The sequence below is a fragment of the Phlebotomus papatasi genome, chromosome 1 (assembly GCF_024763615.1).
Source record: "Phlebotomus papatasi isolate M1 chromosome 1, Ppap_2.1, whole genome shotgun sequence".
NCBI lineage: Eukaryota > Metazoa > Arthropoda > Insecta > Diptera > Psychodidae > Phlebotomus > Phlebotomus papatasi.
Genome location: NC_077222.1, coordinates 11,242,550 through 11,261,890, shown reverse-complemented (window position 1 = coordinate 11,261,890; position 19,341 = coordinate 11,242,550). Strand labels below are relative to the sequence as shown.

Sequence of the window (19,341 nt, the reverse complement as noted above, 5' to 3'; positions counted from 1 at the left end):
GATATTCACGTTTAAATATTTGCATACAAAATATGCCTAAAAATTTTTTTTTTTTTGATACCAACTTTGGGGGGTCTATCTCTTCTTGTTTAGGAGATATTCGCGTTTAAACCCGGTTGGTCTCTTAAAGATCTTTTTTAGATATTTCCCACTAAATTAAAAACATTTTCGTGTAAATTTACCCATAGGGGAAGTGCTCATAATTTTGGACAGTCTGCTTATACGCATCGAAGTTTGAAGTTTGAAGTGCGATATTTTCTATACTAATTGACATTTCTTGTTTTGTTACTCTCTTTTCAGAAGGGTTGTTTAGAAACTTAGCAAGGGTTTATTGTTTTTGTTTTTATTAAAATTAGTTTTAATACGTTTAAAAATGAATTGATATGTAGAGGTGAATTTGACTTTTATTTTGGACAACTTGTTTATTAATTTGGCCAACTTGGCTGTAAATTTGGACAGCTAATCCGCCTCAACAGGATGCCCATTGTTCTTCATTACATGAACCAAACTTACCAAGTCCTCTTCCTGTTCATGTAAGGGAAACGTAGAATGTCACAGAAGCCTGGAAACTTTCCATATCATTCATTAAAGTGAGTTGACTTCGGTACTCCAAGTACGTGCGGATTCGCTCATGCCCTGACCTTTCCGGGAGCCTTTCAAGGCATTTCTCGCTACATCTCTTTCGTAGAGATGATGCTCCTTTGTTTCTCCAGGCATTTGTCCAACCTAGTCATCACAAAAGCTAAAACTTCACGAAATTTCGTGAGAAAAACACCTGTCCAAAATAAGGAGTATCGCCTCACTGGTGAATGTCTTAAAACATTTCCCATTTTTCACACGAAAAATCTAATTCACAAGGCAAATCTCACTTCAGATCAAATGTACAAATCACCACTAACATGAATCAACACAATATTCAATGAGTATTCAATAATATCACTCAAAAAATGCGAAGAAACATTGTTAGTACTTCACCACAGCTAAATAAGAACTGAAGTAAACACGAAGTTCTGTCATATTCTCGTAAGCAATTGCTCACACTGAATTTTCAACAAAGCAATTTCAATTCAAATCATATTCAAAATTTAACGTATTTAGTGTTAAAATCTTCCAAAAAGAACAAATATTTAGATAGAATTCATTGTTCATCAAATATTGGAATAAAAATCCATCATTTTAATCAATTTATTTTTAGTGTCCAATGTTACCTTCCACATGTTCCACATCATTTTGCCTCCTCCTCTCTCTCTCGCTCTCGTTTTACGTTTTGGCTGTCAGACTCAATCAGGTCCATATAGCCACCCCATAGCAAAATTCCGCAAAAATTCCAATGGAAAACTTGCGTCCAAATGGCTAAATTCGCTGGAATTTGACGCTAAAATTCCACTAAGTTTTCCTATGGAATTTAAAGCCGGAAATTCCATGGAAATCATAGTGCTCCATGGAATTTACTAGTACGACATGTTGGAATTCCAGCGTTAAATTCCGCGGTATTCCGCGGAACATTTATATGGAAACTCACACGTGAAACGTCCGCGGGATAAGCTGGAAAAAACATATGGAAATTTCCACTATCTTTCCATAGTGTTTTATATGGATTTTTCCACTAGTTTTCTGAAATGTCAAACAAATAAAATGGTGTTGCGACAACTTTTAGAATTTGTTTCCAAACCTTCCGCAAACATTTCTAGTGATTCATGTGGCAATTATAATATAATTAATTATGCGACACTGCGTTTCGTGTAGATAATAATGAAGTGATTACATTAAATAGGTCGCCAGCCTAAAATAATACTGTTTTTATGTTAATTAATAAATATTTTCGAAAAAATTATTTTTTTTACAAAATATTTTTTTATTGCTTAAAGTGTTAATTCGTTATTGCTGATTTAGTAAAACATATTATAATCCTCGTAATCTTTGCTATTTCTTTAATATTCGGAAGTAAAATCACGAGGTGCATGTGACAGCTTCATTTTTTCTCCATTTTATTTTGGTGGAAAAATCCACATAAATTCCAAGAGCATTTCCATGGATGTATTCTATATGAAAAATCCAGCATAAATCCATTAAATTTTCCTTGGAACCTATTATGGAAAATTCCTATGGAATTTTTTAAGGCAAATAGTGGAAAATTCCGAGGATTTTTTCGCTTGTTATTCCTATTCCGCTTTCTTTTGCAATGGGGCAAAGAGGCTGCCTCCAAGCCGACTTTCAAAAACGTCAGAAAAATATGGCTATGACCCGAGTGAGTCCGACAGCCTTACATAAAATAAAAGAAGAAGAAGTCAAAAAAATATTTTTCGCAATTTGTAACATTTATTCCCATCTAAAATAACATTAAAGTAGCATAATTAAAACACAGTTAAACTGTTAAATCACCTAAACCGTGAGAGAAAGTAGAAACACGAAGACGATTCTGGTATTGGGATGTCTTTGTGGTGCAGATTCTGGTCATTTGAGCCGTTTTCCTTCCCAAATTACGCCGCCGCCAGGGCGATTTGTGGGCAATTAGGCACCTGACACAGCATCAAAGGGTTACACTTGATAGCATTCACCTTTAGCTTGTCCAGCAAGAAAGTTTTGTTGCATGTGGTACAAACCACTGGCTCCTCCTCCCGGAGCAGATTCATCTCCAGTTGCTCCCAAACAATCTTCATATTGGCCACGAGGGTATCCATCATTTCTGGCGTGTGATAGGGTGTCGGTGCAAGACGCAGTTTCTCCTGTCCACGCGCAACAGTTGGATAATTTATAGCTTGAACATACTGCCCGAATTCCTTGATCAACAAGTCCGACACTTGATTGCACTTCAGCGGATCTCCAATCCGAATAGCAATGATATGACTTGGCGTCGGCTCCACTGGGAAACCCTCTCGTTTCAGCAAAGTCCTCAGGTACTGCACATTGGTCTGATGACGCCGTCGGAGTTCCCTTCCCTCGGTCGATGACAAAATCTCCACGGCCTTGAGAGCTCCAGCCAGAACGGTCGGTGGGAGTGAAGTTGTGAAGATGAATCCAGCCGCATACGAACGAATCATATCCACGAGATTAGCCGATCCAGCAATATAGCCTCCAATATTCCCAAAAGCCTTTCCCAAGGTCCCAGAAATTATGTCCATGTTGTGCAATTGATTATCCCTCTCCCCAATCCCAGCCCCATGTTGCCCATACAATCCCACAGCATGGACTTCATCGATAAACGTATACGCTCCAAATTCATGAGCTGTGTCACAGAGTTCCTCTAACGGACACACTGCTCCCGTCATCGAGTGCACCGTCTCAAAAGCCACCACCTTTGGCACTCCCTTGTCCACCTTCATCAGCAATTCCCTCAAATGATTGGGATCATTGTGACGGAAGATATGCTTGGGAACTTGACTATTCCGAATACCCTGTATCATCGATGCATGATTCCCAGCATCCGAGAAGATATGACAGCCCGGTAAAAGTCGTGTCAGCGTAAACAGTGTCGAATCATTGGCCACGAAGCACGAGGAGAACAGCAAAGCTGATTCCTTGTTGTGCAACTGAGCCAGACGCTTCTCCAAACGCTCATGGTAGAGCGAATTACCGGAAATATTCCTCGTACCACCAGCACCAGCCCCATGCTCCTCCAAAGCACGCCGGACAGCCGCCTTCACTTCCGGATGACATGACATGCCCAAGTAATCATTGGAACACCAAACGGTGATTGGACGTTCGCCTGGAGAATTTTAAATTAGGGTTTAGGAATATTTTTAATCTCTACATTTTGAAAGAAAATAATTTTCGTAGGAGAATAAGTCTTTAATTGCATATTGGGCTTTATTAAGCTGAAGCTGTAAAACCTATAACCTTATATAACATGAAATTTCCAAGTTTAACTCTTTAAAGAGACGAGAGGGTCAGAAAAAATCATGTCTTTTTTGAGCAAAGCCTTAAGATGACCGTAGGAAAAATTTTGTTTTTGGGTCACCGGTGACCCAATTGTCCTTAAAGTGTTAATGCAAAACATGCAATTTATTCCTATTAACTATTTTAATCACATGAAAACAATGAAACCCACAAAGTTGTAATATCAGCAATTTGGATATAAAACTTTGCATTGATTTACTAATGATGCCCAAACAGAAATTTCCATAACAATTTGTAATATTTGAAACCTCATAAAAATGATCGCATTACTTTTATTACAGTAGACTCTCGCTCAATCGGCTCTTTTTCAATCGGGCGACAAATTTTGTTGACAATTTTCACGTTTAATTATGAAGCTAATTCGCTCAAATTCGCTGTAGTTCTTCTTATTTTATCGTGATTCTTTATAATTGAGCGCTTTTTGTGGAATTTACAAAGGCTTTGACGCTCAATTCTATCGCTAAACCGGATGACATTTTGCCCCATATTCCCGATTGAGAGAGAGTCTACTGTATTAAGAAAAGATTAGTTTGAAATGTTAGGTTATTATTATTATTAGCCGTACTCACTATGGCGTTGTTATCTCGTAATCTCCATAATCTGTAATCTTGTTACAATTTTCCATTCATAAAATACATTACGAGAACATAACGAGATAATGGACTCTGGGGTGCGTAATCTTGTAATCTCGTAAAAATTTTATTTTGTTAAGTACTAGCAGCTAACTTCATGCCTTTCCGAAAGCTTTCGGAGCTTTCAGAAAAAGCTAAAATTGAATGAGAAATGACATAACCTCAGAATTTGTGCAGTGTTTTGGTTTGAGCCAGTCATCAAAAAAAATTCATAGGGTAAAAATTGTAATTTCGTAGGAAGTCAATTTCTTACTTGCCTTTCTTCTTGAACATTCACATCCAAAAGATCGCAGTTTGCCTCCTGCTCCAAGAAATTAATAAAACGCTGTTTATTGTACTTGCGACTCATTGTGACAACAAACCAAAATGTAAACAAAAAAACTTAACAAGATTACGAAACGTCAAAGTGACTATTTTGCCACTCACGATGATGGCTTTAACAGTCCTTTACAGATTACAATAACAACGCCATAGTGAGTACGGCTATTAATCCTTTCGGAATACTTGTTACAATGTAATCATGTTATATTGCTGCTGTTGTATCCCGTGTTGGAAGAATCCACTAAGTCCATGTGTAGACCACCCAGAAGCGCCTTCCTCGCAATATAGATGCTCCTTCCATGCTTCCAGTTTTTTTTGGTCCGAGGTAGTGCTTTAGGGTAAAATTAGGTAATTTGGAACCATTTACAATTTGGGACATTTGAGATTTTCAAAAGGAGATTCAAAAGGAAGAAATCTGTTCCTTTTCTTCTTAATCGTCTTTTTATTCTATTTTTCGGTCTTTGTCTTCTCTTTGCTCATCTGAAATAGTGAGAAAATCTCAAGTGTCCCAAATTGTAAATGGTTCCAAATTACCTCATTTCACCCTATATTTACAGACCTGAGCTAAAAGAAAAGCCGAAGGGAATATGGTGGTGCCTGTTGAGATTCTTCAAAGTGCCGCGAAAATCCACGTAGAGGTTTTTTAATGTGAAGATTGCTTAATTCCTTAAAGTTAAGTCATTTTTACAAGAAAATCCTTTTAATAATTTAGTTGAATAATTGAATAATTGGGTTTAATGGGAATAATTGTCGATACTACAACAAAAACTTTGGGATGAAATTTTGAGCTGGAAGACTCATATTCTTTTGAGCTGTCCCAAAATTCAGGATAGGTTTGAGAAAAACCCTTTTGTACAACGCTATTTTGGTTAATAAGGAATGCAAAAGTACATATTACAAGAAGGGACACGACCTGCTAATAAGGATAAAATAGAGAAGAAAATATTTTGTCGCATTCCAGAGATTTTTTGCAACCGCAGCGCCGCCAGACGTTTGTCAAGTGAGTTATTTGTGTCTCTATCCTCTCTCTCACAGTTGAATTGCGCGCGATTTAAGAACTTTCGTGTCGCCTTTCGTGTCAGAGATCTTATCCAGCCAAGACCCAACGGTCTTGCCTATTGCGCCACTGAGATCGCCCTTTAGGTTTTAGGATTTTAGGTTGTTACGCATAAATTAAAAAAAAAATAAAAAGATGACATTATTAAACCATAGCAAGAAATATTTCTGAAGAACGCACTTATTTTTGTTAATTTACAGTAGACTCTCTCAAATTCAGGCACATGGGACCGAAATTTTACTCAAATTAGAGAAGAAATCGGAAGTAAAAACTGTTTGAAATGCTATGATTTTTTTTGTTCATCTACAAATGTTTATGTTGCATTTACATATTCATATTTATTGTAAATTCAATGAAATATCATAGCAAATTTGAGAATTTTTTTTCCATTCAATTATCATAACCAAACTTGAAAAATGTGAACAATTTTTTAAAATTAAACTGTCGCCTGAATTAAAAAGAGTAGTCCAGATTTTAATATGAAAGAACCGAATTAGCGAGAGTATATTGTTGATGTTTTGTCTACTAAAGATTTTGGTTTAGGGCAGAATCACATTGACAGTAAAATGCTCACCGTCACCGTCAAAGCCCTCACCGTATTTCGTTGATTTACGCATTTTCATTGCAATTCTTACGCAAATTTTCCATTACGATATTACCTTGTCTCATACTCGGTGGCACTAGGTGAAAATAGTATAAGAAAATTGAATAAATAAAGCGAAAATGCGATAAACGGTAAGCAAAACAAAAAACTGTAGGGTTTTTTTGCTACATTTTTTCGTACAGTTTTATTGCTCACCGTTTATCGCATTTTCGCTTTATTTATTCAATTTTCTTATACTATTTTCACCTAGGGCCACCGAGTATGAGATAAGGCAATACGGTAATTGAGAATTTGCGTAAGAATTCCAATGAAAATGCGTAAATCAACGAAATACGGTGAGGGCTTTGACGGTGACGGTGAGCATTTTACTGTCAATGTGATTCTGCCCTTACTTAGAAACCGAAGATTTTTAAATCATAACCTCAAAAATCTCTCAAGTTTTTTATACTTAAATCAATAAATATTTAAATAAATGAAATTTACAATAAAATTCCGTTTATATTAAAATGTAAATTTTAGTTTTGATGTTAAAATGAAAAGAAAATGATTTTTCATTAGGGGAAACCAGGGTAAAATTAGTCAACAAATGAAGATTTTGTTTTCGCACATAATTTGTGGTCTCTGGCCTCTACACGACTAGGAGAAATTTCTTTAAAAAATGCCTTTTTAAAGAAAATTCGATTTATTTCTTCAATTTTCTTATATTATTTTCATTTAGTGCCTCAGAGTATAAGATAAGGTAATACGGTAATTGAGAATTTGCGTAAGAATTGCAATGAAAATGCGTAAATTAAGGAAAAACGGTGAGGCTTTGGCGGTGACGGTGAGTATTTGACTGTCAATGTGATTCTGCTCTTAATCACAATTTTAGTCTTTTTTTAGTAACGCAAAGAACACTTTATTAATCGCAATCAAAAAAAGTCAATTATAAATTAAAATGCAATATTAAATTGCAAGCCTCATTGAAGAAATCATATTAAATCATTCATTAAAATAATCATTTCATAAATTGCGATACAAAACGTAATCAATGAAACAAGAAAAGCAGAAAAAGAATGCCTACTCACGATGAAAAGCGTGATAATCGTTTTTCCAATTAGATAAGAAAGTTGTGCCAATACACATGGAGTGATACCGCATAGAAATCAAATAATTCTGACTGAATCATTTCCAACCAAATCAGCTGGAAAAGGTTACTAAATCGGAAATTAATGTGACCTCCAAATGACTTTATCTATACCGCTTACGGCACATATTATTCAAATATTTATTACTTTTCATTGTGTGATGATAAAAAGAGGTCAATTTTGCAATTTTCCCACCTTCCCCACTTTGAATTATAGCTTTTTGATGCAGAAACGAATAAACCCATTGCAGTACACAACTAAACTAATAAATTACTCCTTGTTATCTCACAAAAAGAATAACAAGATAAGGAAATTAAATAAGAATAACAGATCAGGTTCAAAAATTTTGTTGTTTTAAAAAACTTGAGATTTATTTAGTCACGAGATAATCATTTTGTTTTAAGAGCAATAAATTGTAATTGCTTTAGAAACAAGGCAGGCACATAGCAAAAATCTGTAACATTTAACTATTCATTCATGACATTCATGACTTTTTTTTTACAATTTAAAAATATTTTCCAGACCTTACTATCAACATTTCATGAAGTTCCCTTTATTTGCAGAAAGAACAGGTTTTTCTGCTTCTTTCTAAATGTTTACAAATCATCGTGACGTGAAATACAAATTAAGCTATGAATGTAATTCCTCAACAATCGCTGTACACTTCAGTTTACGCATGGATTAACTCATTTTATTTAAATTTACGTCAGCAAAGCAAATTTAATATGTAAGCTTTGACCCTTCTAAAAACCAGAAACTTATGAAATATGCAAAAAAAAAAACTGATGACACTTTACATTTCTCTATATCCGAGTGCAATAATAAAAAAAAAATCTGTTAACAAAAAAAACATCTGGAAATAAAATTTATTAGCTCATTAAAAGCACTTGCGATCATCGAGTCGAGACAATTAAATAGCTTAAATTAAATATAAAACAGATACGATAAATAATCAAATAATTACCAGGAACACCATTGTAAGAAACGTAAGCAATATAATAAGATGAAGCAATTAGTTTATAAGGCGAATTCCATCAAAATCGTAGATCAGAGCACGTGAAAAAACATTCGAAGATCGGTTTCGAAAGCCAAAAAACGCTTTTTCACTTTGTGTTTAGTCCGGGAGATGGCTAAAGTGTTGTTCGAATTTCGAAGTATCTTGAGTGTCAAAATGAGTGTCAATATGGCTCCGTCAATGCGAAAAGCATTTTACAAGTGGCGAACCTCGCGGATTATAGTCGAAACAGGCTTGATTTTCGATTAATTTTTAGTTCCAAGCAAAAAATGTCAAGAAAATCGTTTGAAAATACTCTAATAACGTATGGGCAGTGAAATCTGCACAAAAGTTTGAAGGCTTAAAAAAAATAAAATGTATACCAGTCACTTTTATACCACTTTACAGTGTTGCCAGATGTGTTCTTAACATGACATAAAAGTTTTGCTAGATTTAGTTAGGAAACATGGCTCCCACAAATAATACTGAAGAGTATAGACGAAAATTAGTTTGTAATTTTCAGGACAGTCATCCCACATTGAATAAATCTGAAGTCGTAGAACATTTTGTGACTATGAGAATATCGCGAAGGAGTATTTATAGCATCCTGTCGAACTATGGGAAGCGAAAAATCACTACACGAGCTAAGAGATCTGGAAATTTTAGCACCCTTAGTCAATCGAAGATGCGGGCTCGACTTGCAAGTTAACATCCAATAAAGTAGCAAAGTCGTACCGCGAGCTTGGTAACAAACTTGAATGTAGCAAAACAACGGTGAAGAAGTATCTGGAGTCTATGGGAATCAAGAAGAGAACCAGAAAACCGAAGCCAGCTGTCTCAGAAACTCAGGAAAAGACTCAGAAAATTCGTTTGTCTCTTTTGATCCAAAATGTTTTTCACGCTCAGAACGACTTTGTTTGTGTCATGGACGATGAGTCCTATTTCACCATGGATGGTAATAAGTGGCAGGGGCAGTATTATTATGTACGTGAGGACAATGTAGACAAGAAAGATAAGTACGTTGAGCATACTAAGTACCCGAAAAAGGTCCTTTTGTGGCTTGCAATCAGTGCTGCTGGAATGTCTGAGCCCGCGTTCCTCACAAAGAGTCTAACGCAAAATTCTGACGTCTATATCAGAGATTGCTTGCCTAAGCTGGAAGCTTTCATCAATAAGTATCATCGAAGGGACAATGTGATCTTCTGGCCAGACCTAGCACCCAGCCATTACTCAAGGAAGACAATGAACGCATTGGAGGAACTTGACATACCTGTTGTCAAGAAGGAAGAAAGCTCACCCTAACGTCCCCCAATTGAGGCCTATTAAATCATTTTGGGCTAATATTAAGTGAAAGGTGTATGCCCGAAACTTTCGACCCAAAACCGAAGTCACGCTGACGGGAAAAATAAAACGAGAGTTGAAGAAGATGTCAACATCCACTTGTATTGTAAGCTGTAAATTGCACATAATCCACGGTTTTTAATAGTTAGTCCTATAATAATATTAAAATTTCAGAGAGATCCATACCATGCAGAGCAGGGTTATTGAGAAAAGAAAATTTTAATATATTTTTTAAACTGTTATTGGTATCTCTGTCTGTTTTCTCTCCAAAAGCCAGAAAGTTATAAAAAACAAAGATTTGCTAGAACAAATGCATAAAGAGTTAACGCTTTGCTTCATGCTAATTTTGTGCATACATTTCCACAAATAATCCTTGAGCTAAGCCTCTAATTGCACTTTTTCTATGTCACATCAAAGTTGTATTGAACAACAACCCAGCTGACCAAAGTTAACAATCCACAGGTCTTGGTACCAGAATGTTAACAGCGTTGGTGAAGAACACCATGCGCTCTGGCGGAAATCTTCAGAAACAAATTCTAGAACGACATTTTTTGTGTACTAAAGAGTTTGTCATCATATCATCATCCAGTCTTCTCTTGTCAAAAACCTCATGGAAGCGTGAATTGAAGGGAAAATTAAGAAATCTAAAGCAGAGGTGTGCAAGAAACCGTTGAAACCGAATTAACGTCAAAATAAGTTTGTTGTAGTAGCGTTTTGACCATTGACGTACATGTTTCATTTGACGTTAATTCGGTTTCAACGGTTTCTTGCACACCTCTGATCTAAAGCTATCCTTTTAATTTAATTATTATTTAGCCTTTGAAAGTTTGTGGTAGGAAGTGTATTGTTATTATCCATAAAATAAAGAAGTGATATCGGAAAACTGGATCCTTTTCGCCGGATATTTTGTTTTTACATTCAGGTACTTGGGTTTATTGTTCTCTTTGAAGTATCACAGGACATTCTACATAAACAGTTTATTTCTAAACAGGTAATTCATAACCAAGCGTTGTTAACAATTTTAGGCCACTGGAAAGTGACATTTGCGTAATATTGCTACCAATGGTGGTAACTTCTTCAGCTACAGGGCACAAGTAACGCATCGACGAGTTTCGAAAATAAAACGCAGGTTCCTTTTGGATTTTTTGACAGCTCTCAACAAGATATCAAATTTCTAAATCTGCGTAAAATATTATTAAGATACAAAGTTAGATTTAGAAATTTCAACTGAAATAAAAAAAATCGCGAATGCCTGACCATCGGGATCTTCGTAAATTTTTTGAGTTTCCTGGCCAGAAAATCATTCGGATTCCCCGATATTTCTCATCCACAATTTTTATTGCCATACTATGTACATGATTTTCCATTTCTGGCAAGAAATTTGTGCTGAAAAAAAGGAAAATTTCCAGAAAGTATGCGAATGTCCGGCCTTCAGACTCCTCATGCATTTTTGTACGTTCTGCTGGCCAGAAATCATCCAAATTCCCATGGATTTCTCATCCACCGGAAATTCTGGAAATAACGACTGCACACAATAGATTTTTTGCCAAAAAGATCAAAGAAGAAGGTAACAGCATCGAAGGACAAAATACAAGAGAGTGGGAAACAAGTCCAGCAATTCCTCAAGTTATTGAGTATCTTATCCGTTAGCACCATAAACAATGTAATGTCCTAAACTAAATTATTTTCTCATAACCATATATATTTTATATTTAGAATTAAAAACAAATGAAATCAAATGTGATGAAATATAAGACTACTAGAATAAATATAAGATGAAAAAATATTGCAAAAAAATGTCTTATTTTTCGAAAGATTATAAAAAATTTGGAAAAATATTCTTAACAAAGGTATTCACAGAACGGTGACAGCACTGTTAACAGAATAACAGCGCTCTTAACAGAATATTAACAACACAGTAAAAAAAGTACTAGGGGAAAGCGCGCTACCTTCGGACGATTTATGCTTCGCACAAATCATTTTTTTTAATGTGTTGGCCATTATAATATTATATTTTAATAGCTAGTCCAATTCCTCAAATTTTCAGAAAAGAGATATGGGTGAAATTCATAAGAAACATAAAGAAACAATTGAATTGTTCGAAGCTTGAGTCGTCCGAAGGTAGCGCGCTTTCCCCTACTATAATAGTATAGGTAATTTTTTACATCTCTACTATAGTGGTAATTTTGGGAAACATGTAATTTTTAAAACGTGTAATTTTTAAAACGTGTAATTTTTAAAACGTGTAATTTTTAAAACGTGTAATTTTCATTGTGTAATTTTTTTGTGTAATTTCCAGCGTGTAATATTTTTCGCGTGTAATTTGCAGAAGGTAATTTTCAAATATGTGTAAAAAAGAGAGCGTAAAATTAAAAAAACGTGTAATTTCTAGCGTGTAATTTTATTTTCCTTGCAATTTTTCTTTTCACAATTTTCCCCACTTTGTTTTTTTGGTTACCGAGGCTTAATTTTCAAGCATCTTTCTTCATGGCCGCCAGAGATTCGTCCATGTCGAGAATAAAATTGCCTTGTTTATTTGGAATGATTTCTTTGTTAAGGATGCGATTTTGGTGACAGATTTGTAATCTATAATCTGTTTTTACACGATTTTTTACTGTGCACTTTTTAAGTGACACTGTTCCACGTGTTCCACTTGAATAGTGGTAAAAATTACACCTTTGAATTACACGCTGAAAATTTTTACACAAATTATTTTTTACACAAAATAGTCGTAACAATAAAATTTTACAATTTTTTAGTGTAATTTGGAAATTACACGTTATTTTTTTTACACGATTTTTTACTGTGAACGCTGTTAACAGAATATTAACAGCGGCAGTAAAAAATCTGGTTTTAGTTCCACTAGTGGCCACCATGAACGTTGAAGTGTTACATTTTTTAACAAAAAGTCAGATGTTTTTGTTAGGCAACCAACCCGAAGTGTTAGCCAGTTATTTGCCAACTGTTAACCCCTTTAAGGACGATTGGGTCACCTGAGACCCAAAAATGAAATTTTTCCTACGGCCATCTAAAGTTGTGTATTGCTCTAAAAATTAAGAAAAAGTGATTTTTCTGACCCTCTCGTCCTTAACAGGTTAATACCTAGACAGCCGGGAAATTTCAGAATAAATTCTGAAGCAATTGAAATTGGGTTGAAAGGTAAAAAAAATTACTCACCCCAGGAATACTCCATGGCTCGCGGAAATTTTCCCTGCTCTGCCAGGCGATTGACCTTCTTGAACACTCGATACGAATGATCGCGTTTCTTCCGCATGATCTGCTCAGCGAAGAATTCCTCATAGTGGAATGGTCGCGTAGCTGGAATGTCTTGGATGTCTTCCCTCACTTCTTTCACCAATTTCGAAGTGGTTGCAGTAGAGAGGAAAGGACATTTTTTCCCAGATCCTTCAGATTGTTCATTCTGGGGATTCTTGGAGAGAAAGCTGAAGCCACGCTTGGCCACAGCCAACTGTGGAGCAATTTCCACCTGAAGAGTGTTGGCAATTACGGGACAAGCATGTCCGTAGGTCTTGAGCAAAAGTGAGGCATTGTTGCGCAAGAAGTTGGCATTGAAGTTACTGAGGAACGGGCAAGGCATCTTCTCAACACTGCTTACCGCGTATTTTGACTGGTGATAACAAATGGGATTTTATAACTGAGTGACCTAACCAGAAAAAGACAGATAACATTGAAGCTTTCTCGAAAGTTTGCTCTGAAATTGTTTACATTTTGTTCTTTTCTCTTTTTATTATTCCTATAAGTACTACAATTTATCTTTAATTGAAAACCACATGCTGACTGGCAAATTATTATTCTAAATCCTCATTTACAACCACAATTTCATGGACGTATGAACTGATAAGCTATTCTTAGTTTGTGAGACTTTTTTTTTACTTGAAACAGTTGTACGACACATGATTTCAGCAAAATCTAAATATGTTTGATTAGTTTAACCACCCCGCCCACGCACAACTCTTATTCCGTAAAGGCATCTACACATTGGGGGCAATTTTCGTCAAAAATTGCTTTTAAGGAAATATTCTGCACTTTTGTACGTAGGAAACGTCAAAATTCTGTCAAAAATGGAATTTTTGACGAAAATTGCTCCCAATGCGTAGAGGCCTTAAGACAAAAAATTAAACTTTAATAATTTGAGAATTCTTAATTTTACACAATTCCTTTTGAAACTATCATTTCAAAAAACCAGTTCCAAAAAGCTTTTATTATGAGGTTAAATTTAAAATTTTCCCTCAAAAATTGTATTTTTTGATGGAATTTTGACATATCCTCCCCCTCCCCTTAAAGTAGGAATAAAGAATTTTCTTCAAAACCTGGTTCCAAGAGGGGAAAGAGTCTCATGCTTTACTTTACAAAATTCTCGAACTCGTTACAGTAGAGCCCCGCTATAGGCCATCGCTCTATAGTCCACAATTTATCGACCGTTGATTTCAAAACATTTATTATAAATTGGTTTATGTTTTTTAGTACGCGACATGCAATGCTGTCATAATTATTTTAATATTTTTGGCAAACTTGAGTAGTTGTGATGATTGTGATTCATAATGAAGAGAGCGAGGACAAGTACCACAATCGCAAAGAAAATGGAAGCCGTCGAGCAATTTCAATACTAAAAGTCGTTAATAATTTTAAAAAATGACATGGACTGCGACCCAAGTGTCAAATCTGGAACCAAGGCTTATAGAAATAATAAAAGAAATTAAATTTTTATTCTGGAAAAGTAGCAAAATGTTTTCAAAATTCCCGCTTCGCAACGGAGTATACATTCAGGCGTATTTCAAAAATGATTTCATAAATTGACTCCCAATGGTAGGCAAACTTGAATAATTATATGTGCATAATTCCGACAGGTGCACAATCTCGAAGGACTTAATGCCGGGACTGAGTGTAGAATCATCACATATTTAGTTTTTTTTTTCTAACTGATGTATTTATTTATTTTCTTTTGAAATCGTAATCAGATTTTATATGACTGAATAGCCTTCCATAAACCTTGTTCCAATGCCGAGTTCCAGCTTTATACCTTTTCTCAGAGAGGAGTTATGCCTACACAGTAAAAAAAAAGTGTAAAATTTTACTACTATAATAGTGCAAAATCGATCATTTTTGTTGTTTAATTTAAAAATGTTTAAAAAATGCACAAAATTTTTATAATTTATTGTCACGTGATTGAAAATTACCACTATTATAGTTGAAAAATTTTCAACAACGTTGTTTCATTTGAAAATGTGTAAAATTTTAACACTATAATAGTGTGAAATCGGATAAATTAACTATTTAATTACGATCTGTGTACAATTTCTCACTGTTATAATCATAAAAATTTTTCAACAATGTTTCGTGATTTAAAACTGTTTGACAAATTCTAAAATTTACCACTATTATAGTATGATTACAGTTTTTCACATTATTATAGTGTGAAAAAATACACAACTTTATGGTATTTTTTGTCACATGATCAAAAATTAACACTATAATAGTTTGATCATAATTTTTAACACTATTATAGTATGAAGCCTTGTGTATTTCAATCAAATTTGTTGAATTTTGAGACAAAAGTTGTGTAAAAATTGTTAAATTTCCCATTAAGACTTATACTTCAGTCGAGATGCTTTTCATTGGCCAAAAGTCATATAGAACATCAAATATTTATATGCATAATAAGTATATCGTGAAGATCCGAGCATCAGATGTAATCATTTTGCATTAGAGGGGATCCCAAGTACAGGAAAAACCAATAAAAATGTCTAAAAAGGCAAAAAAATCAAAATCTTCGAAATGAAAAGATAATTCAACAATAAACAGAATTCAACAATTTTTGAATTTACACATAAAAATTCAACAATATCTAATACAACATCTTCAAATTCAACAACTTTAAATTAAATAATTTTAAATTAAACACTTTTTCCAAATTTAACACTATTGTGGTAACTAAGAACGCCACGATCTTTCTCCTTCCAACTCCATTTATTAACTCACTCCAAAAGTACAAAGTATAATTATAATAAATCCAATAAATGCTTATTCAAAAAATAATGCATCAGCATTAGGGTTCATACCTTACCATACACTATAATAGTGGTGTAAAAGATTACACACTATAATAGTGTTAATTTTTTTTACTGTGTAGCGTACAATTAGGGTAAATTAAGCTAATTCAAAACCTGCTCCAAATGGAAATTTTTCGTTACTCCAAATGGAAACGACATTGTTTTCACGATAAATTATTATATTTATATATTTTCTATACCATAGTTTCATTATTTAGTTAATTTTGCTCCAAATAAAGTGAAAATCTATTCATATTCACAAATTTTGATTTTTTTAATTTCTCAGAAAAATTAAAAGTGTACCTTTTCACCATCGAATTTTTCATCGATTGACCATGTTTTCCAATGAAAAACACAATGAGGTGACTGTTTTTTTTTTAGTTTTGTTTAACATTTATGTCATATTTCTGGATAATTTTAGTTAAATTAAGTGCTAATCTTTATTTCTAACGGTACGTGAAGTTTTCAAATGAAATAATTACCTATTTCGTGAACAAAAAGGGTTTTTCTGAAGTGTCTGCAAATGCTTCAATAGGAAACCCCGGAAATATGATTTTTTGGAGAGATTTTTTTATTGTTTAAATGGGAAAGGAGAAAAGACCAAGAATAAGAACAAATCCTTGCACTCAAGAGCAACTCAACAAGGTTTTGGAAGCCTTTCGTCGCGGTTTCACTTACACTGTTTGTCTCCAATTAGAAACTTCCCTTCTCTCCATTTGGATTAATATGTTTCCAATAGGAGAATTTTACGCTCGCGTATTTTTCTTGTATTTAAGAAGTTTTCAAATTATATCTAAAAAATTTTCACTAAACAGTCACATTCTAGATGAGTCAATAATAATGTAAATTATTAGTCAATAATGTAATTCTCTTCAGAAAAAATATGAACTTAATGTGTTAAATCTTCTGTCAAAGTTAAAGCGTCTGGAAATGGTTTTGAATTAGGACATTTACCCTACTTTTGTACTGTAAACATGTCTTTGGCATTTTAATGAGGGTGAGTGAGATCTAGATCTAGTCATCTCCTTCACTCTCATAGAAAATTTTGAAAATATGTTTACAAACAAAAGTTATTGTGCGTTGGGAATTATAGTAGAAAAGTCCTCATTATTACATATAACGTATATGCACAACGGTTAAAGAGCCTTCCATTGCCATTGATCCTATGCCAAGTTTCTGAATTCTACAGTGCTGTCTCTCTATATGCACAGTTTGGGTACTTTATTTGACAGTTCTCTCTCTGAATATGCACAACTTTTTTTGAAATTCCCAACGGTTTTTTTCTTTCTTTTAATAAATTATCATTTTTTTATTGTTCTAGAATTTCCCGTGTTATTTTAAATATAATATGAGACAGAAAAAAATAAAATTAAGAAAATTAAAAACAAGAAAAATTAGTTACCAAGAAAATAATTTTCTTTATTACTTTGTCAAAATGTAAACAAATCGATTTTGAATGCAACCGACACAAAAGCTGTGCATATAGAGAGTGTGCATATAGAGAGACAGCACTGTACTTCTTTTCACAGAGGAGTTATTGTGAAAAAAAAACATTATTTTGTATGGGGGCTACAAGAAGGAGTGGGGGGAGGAGAAGCCTATATAGATGGTTTAGGAACCTTTCATAAACTTCGATCCCATACCAAGTTTCAGCTTTCTACTCCTTCACAGTCAGAGGAAAGTTGAAATAAAAACAATTCACATTTTGTATGCTTTTTTATGCATTTTGATTTTAGCTCCCTAAAATCCGAGATGTGTTATAACAAGAAAGAAAGAAAAGGATTTGAGCTAAATTTCTGATGATATAAAGCAGACTCGAACCCGGGACACTTGCATTTATGAAGCGAGCGCTCAAACATTAAAACAAACCATTAAAAGCCCTTCAATTTCACTGAGAAAAACCTATCAATTGTTCGGCTACATTTCGAGATAAATTGGTTTTTATCGTACAGTGTTCTTTGCTCACCGTTTATCGTATTTTCCTTTTATTTATTCAATTTTCTTATATTATTTTCACCCAGTGCCACCGAGTATGAGATAAGGTAATACGGTAATCGAGAATTTGCGTAAGAATTGCAATGAAAATGCGTAAATTAACGAAATACGGTTAGCATTTTACTGTCAATGTGATTCTGCCCTTATTCTTAAATCCGATCTGATCAAATCAGTTTGTCTAATTCTTTTTTGTCCTTTAAAGGTTAAATTTGTTAAACTAATAAAATAGAAGATCTTTGCTGAAACCACACATTTTTCTTTCCTACAATTTTATCTTTTTAATTGAAAGCCAGTATTGACTGGCAATTGTAATTCCCATCTCTAGCTCCAAGCACAGTTCCATGGAACTTTTGTGAAAAAAAAAAACTGTGCTGTTTGCTTGATAATGATTTATTCATTTGAAAAGCCTCACAATAAACCAGGTAAAACTGGTAATTATTCCACTTCCCAAGGCTTGTCATCCAACACAGTCACAGACATTTTTTGCTTCAACTCTCTGGCTATCTGTTTAGTCAGCGATTTCCAAATTTTTACATCATTTTACCACGAAATTTCTTCATTTTTTTTGCACAATTTCAAAAAATCCAACAAGTGTCACTTTCTTCCCGCGTTCAATCAAACAAATCTTCGTGCTTTTTCGTGCAAATTGGAGAAAGCGGGAGAGAAATGGACCCTTCTTGTTTCTGGAAAAAGGGGAAATTGAGGTGTGAATACCCCTGAAGGCAGTGACACTTTTTGGATGTTTTTTTGCTGATAAAACTTTCCTGCCAAGAGATTCACGGAGATTCTGTGTCACGCCACACAGATGATGTGGATGGGGAGATTCAGTGCCAAAAGTAAAAGTTGTACTGTACGTTGCATAATGCTTTCTGAGATTTTGTGGCAAAAATTTCACATATGGAAAGAGCAACTTTCCCTCGTGGAAAACTGTTTGAATACTTGTGAAATTGACTTACTCAGTATTTAATTGATATCCTTATCTTAGTAGCTGCACTTGGGCACAAATTTTATTCACAATTTTACACTCGACACTTGTCTTTTTCACAATTTTCGCAGCACTGACGATTTTCTCCCCAAGTTTTCGTCTTTTAACAAATCGTTCTAGCAGTTTTACCCCTCCCTCAGACTACGTCAAATCGAAGCTTTCGTTAAGTTGTTGAGCGGGAAACTTCAAATTCAGAATTTTTTACACATCGTGTTTTTTTTGTTTAAAAAAGGTTTTTTTCTATTTGTTCCATTTGTTCTCTACAAGGATTACTTAATTAAATTAAACTTTTTTAATAAAAGAAAAAATGTAGAAAT

At 34.2% G+C, this 19,341-nt stretch overlaps 1 protein-coding gene across 2 annotated transcripts; it reads right to left on the bottom strand.

The window, feature by feature from the left end:
* Positions 1–2,299: 2,299 nt before the first annotated feature.
* Positions 2,300–19,160, bottom strand: LOC129798484 (5-aminolevulinate synthase, erythroid-specific, mitochondrial). 2 transcript variants are annotated; one of them, XM_055841642.1, is made up of 3 exons: positions 18,996–19,160; positions 13,151–13,601; positions 2,300–3,706 (listed from the first exon to the last, which is right to left on the bottom strand). In XM_055841642.1, exons 2-3 carry the CDS (start codon positions 13,569–13,571, stop codon positions 2,481–2,483), a joined length of 1,647 nt encoding a protein of 548 aa, XP_055697617.1. In that variant the 5' UTR covers positions 13,572–13,601; positions 18,996–19,160; the 3' UTR covers positions 2,300–2,480. The 2 variants fall into 2 exon arrangements, with proteins under 2 accessions (XP_055697617.1, XP_055697616.1); XM_055841641.1 differs by having other exon boundaries at positions 13,151–13,637; positions 18,996–19,149.
* Between the last annotated feature and the right edge of the window lie 181 nt (positions 19,161–19,341).

Excerpts from the sequence above, each read along its gene's own strand:
- LOC129798484 (XM_055841642.1), bottom strand. The coding sequence starts at position 13,571 with ATGCCTTGCCCGTTCCTCAGTAACTTCAATGCCAACTTCTTGCGCAAC. Across the intron at positions 3,707-13,150 it reads AGCCATGGAGTATTCCTGGG|GCGAACGTCCAATCACCGTT; the intron begins GTGAGTAATTTT and ends AAAATTCTCCAG.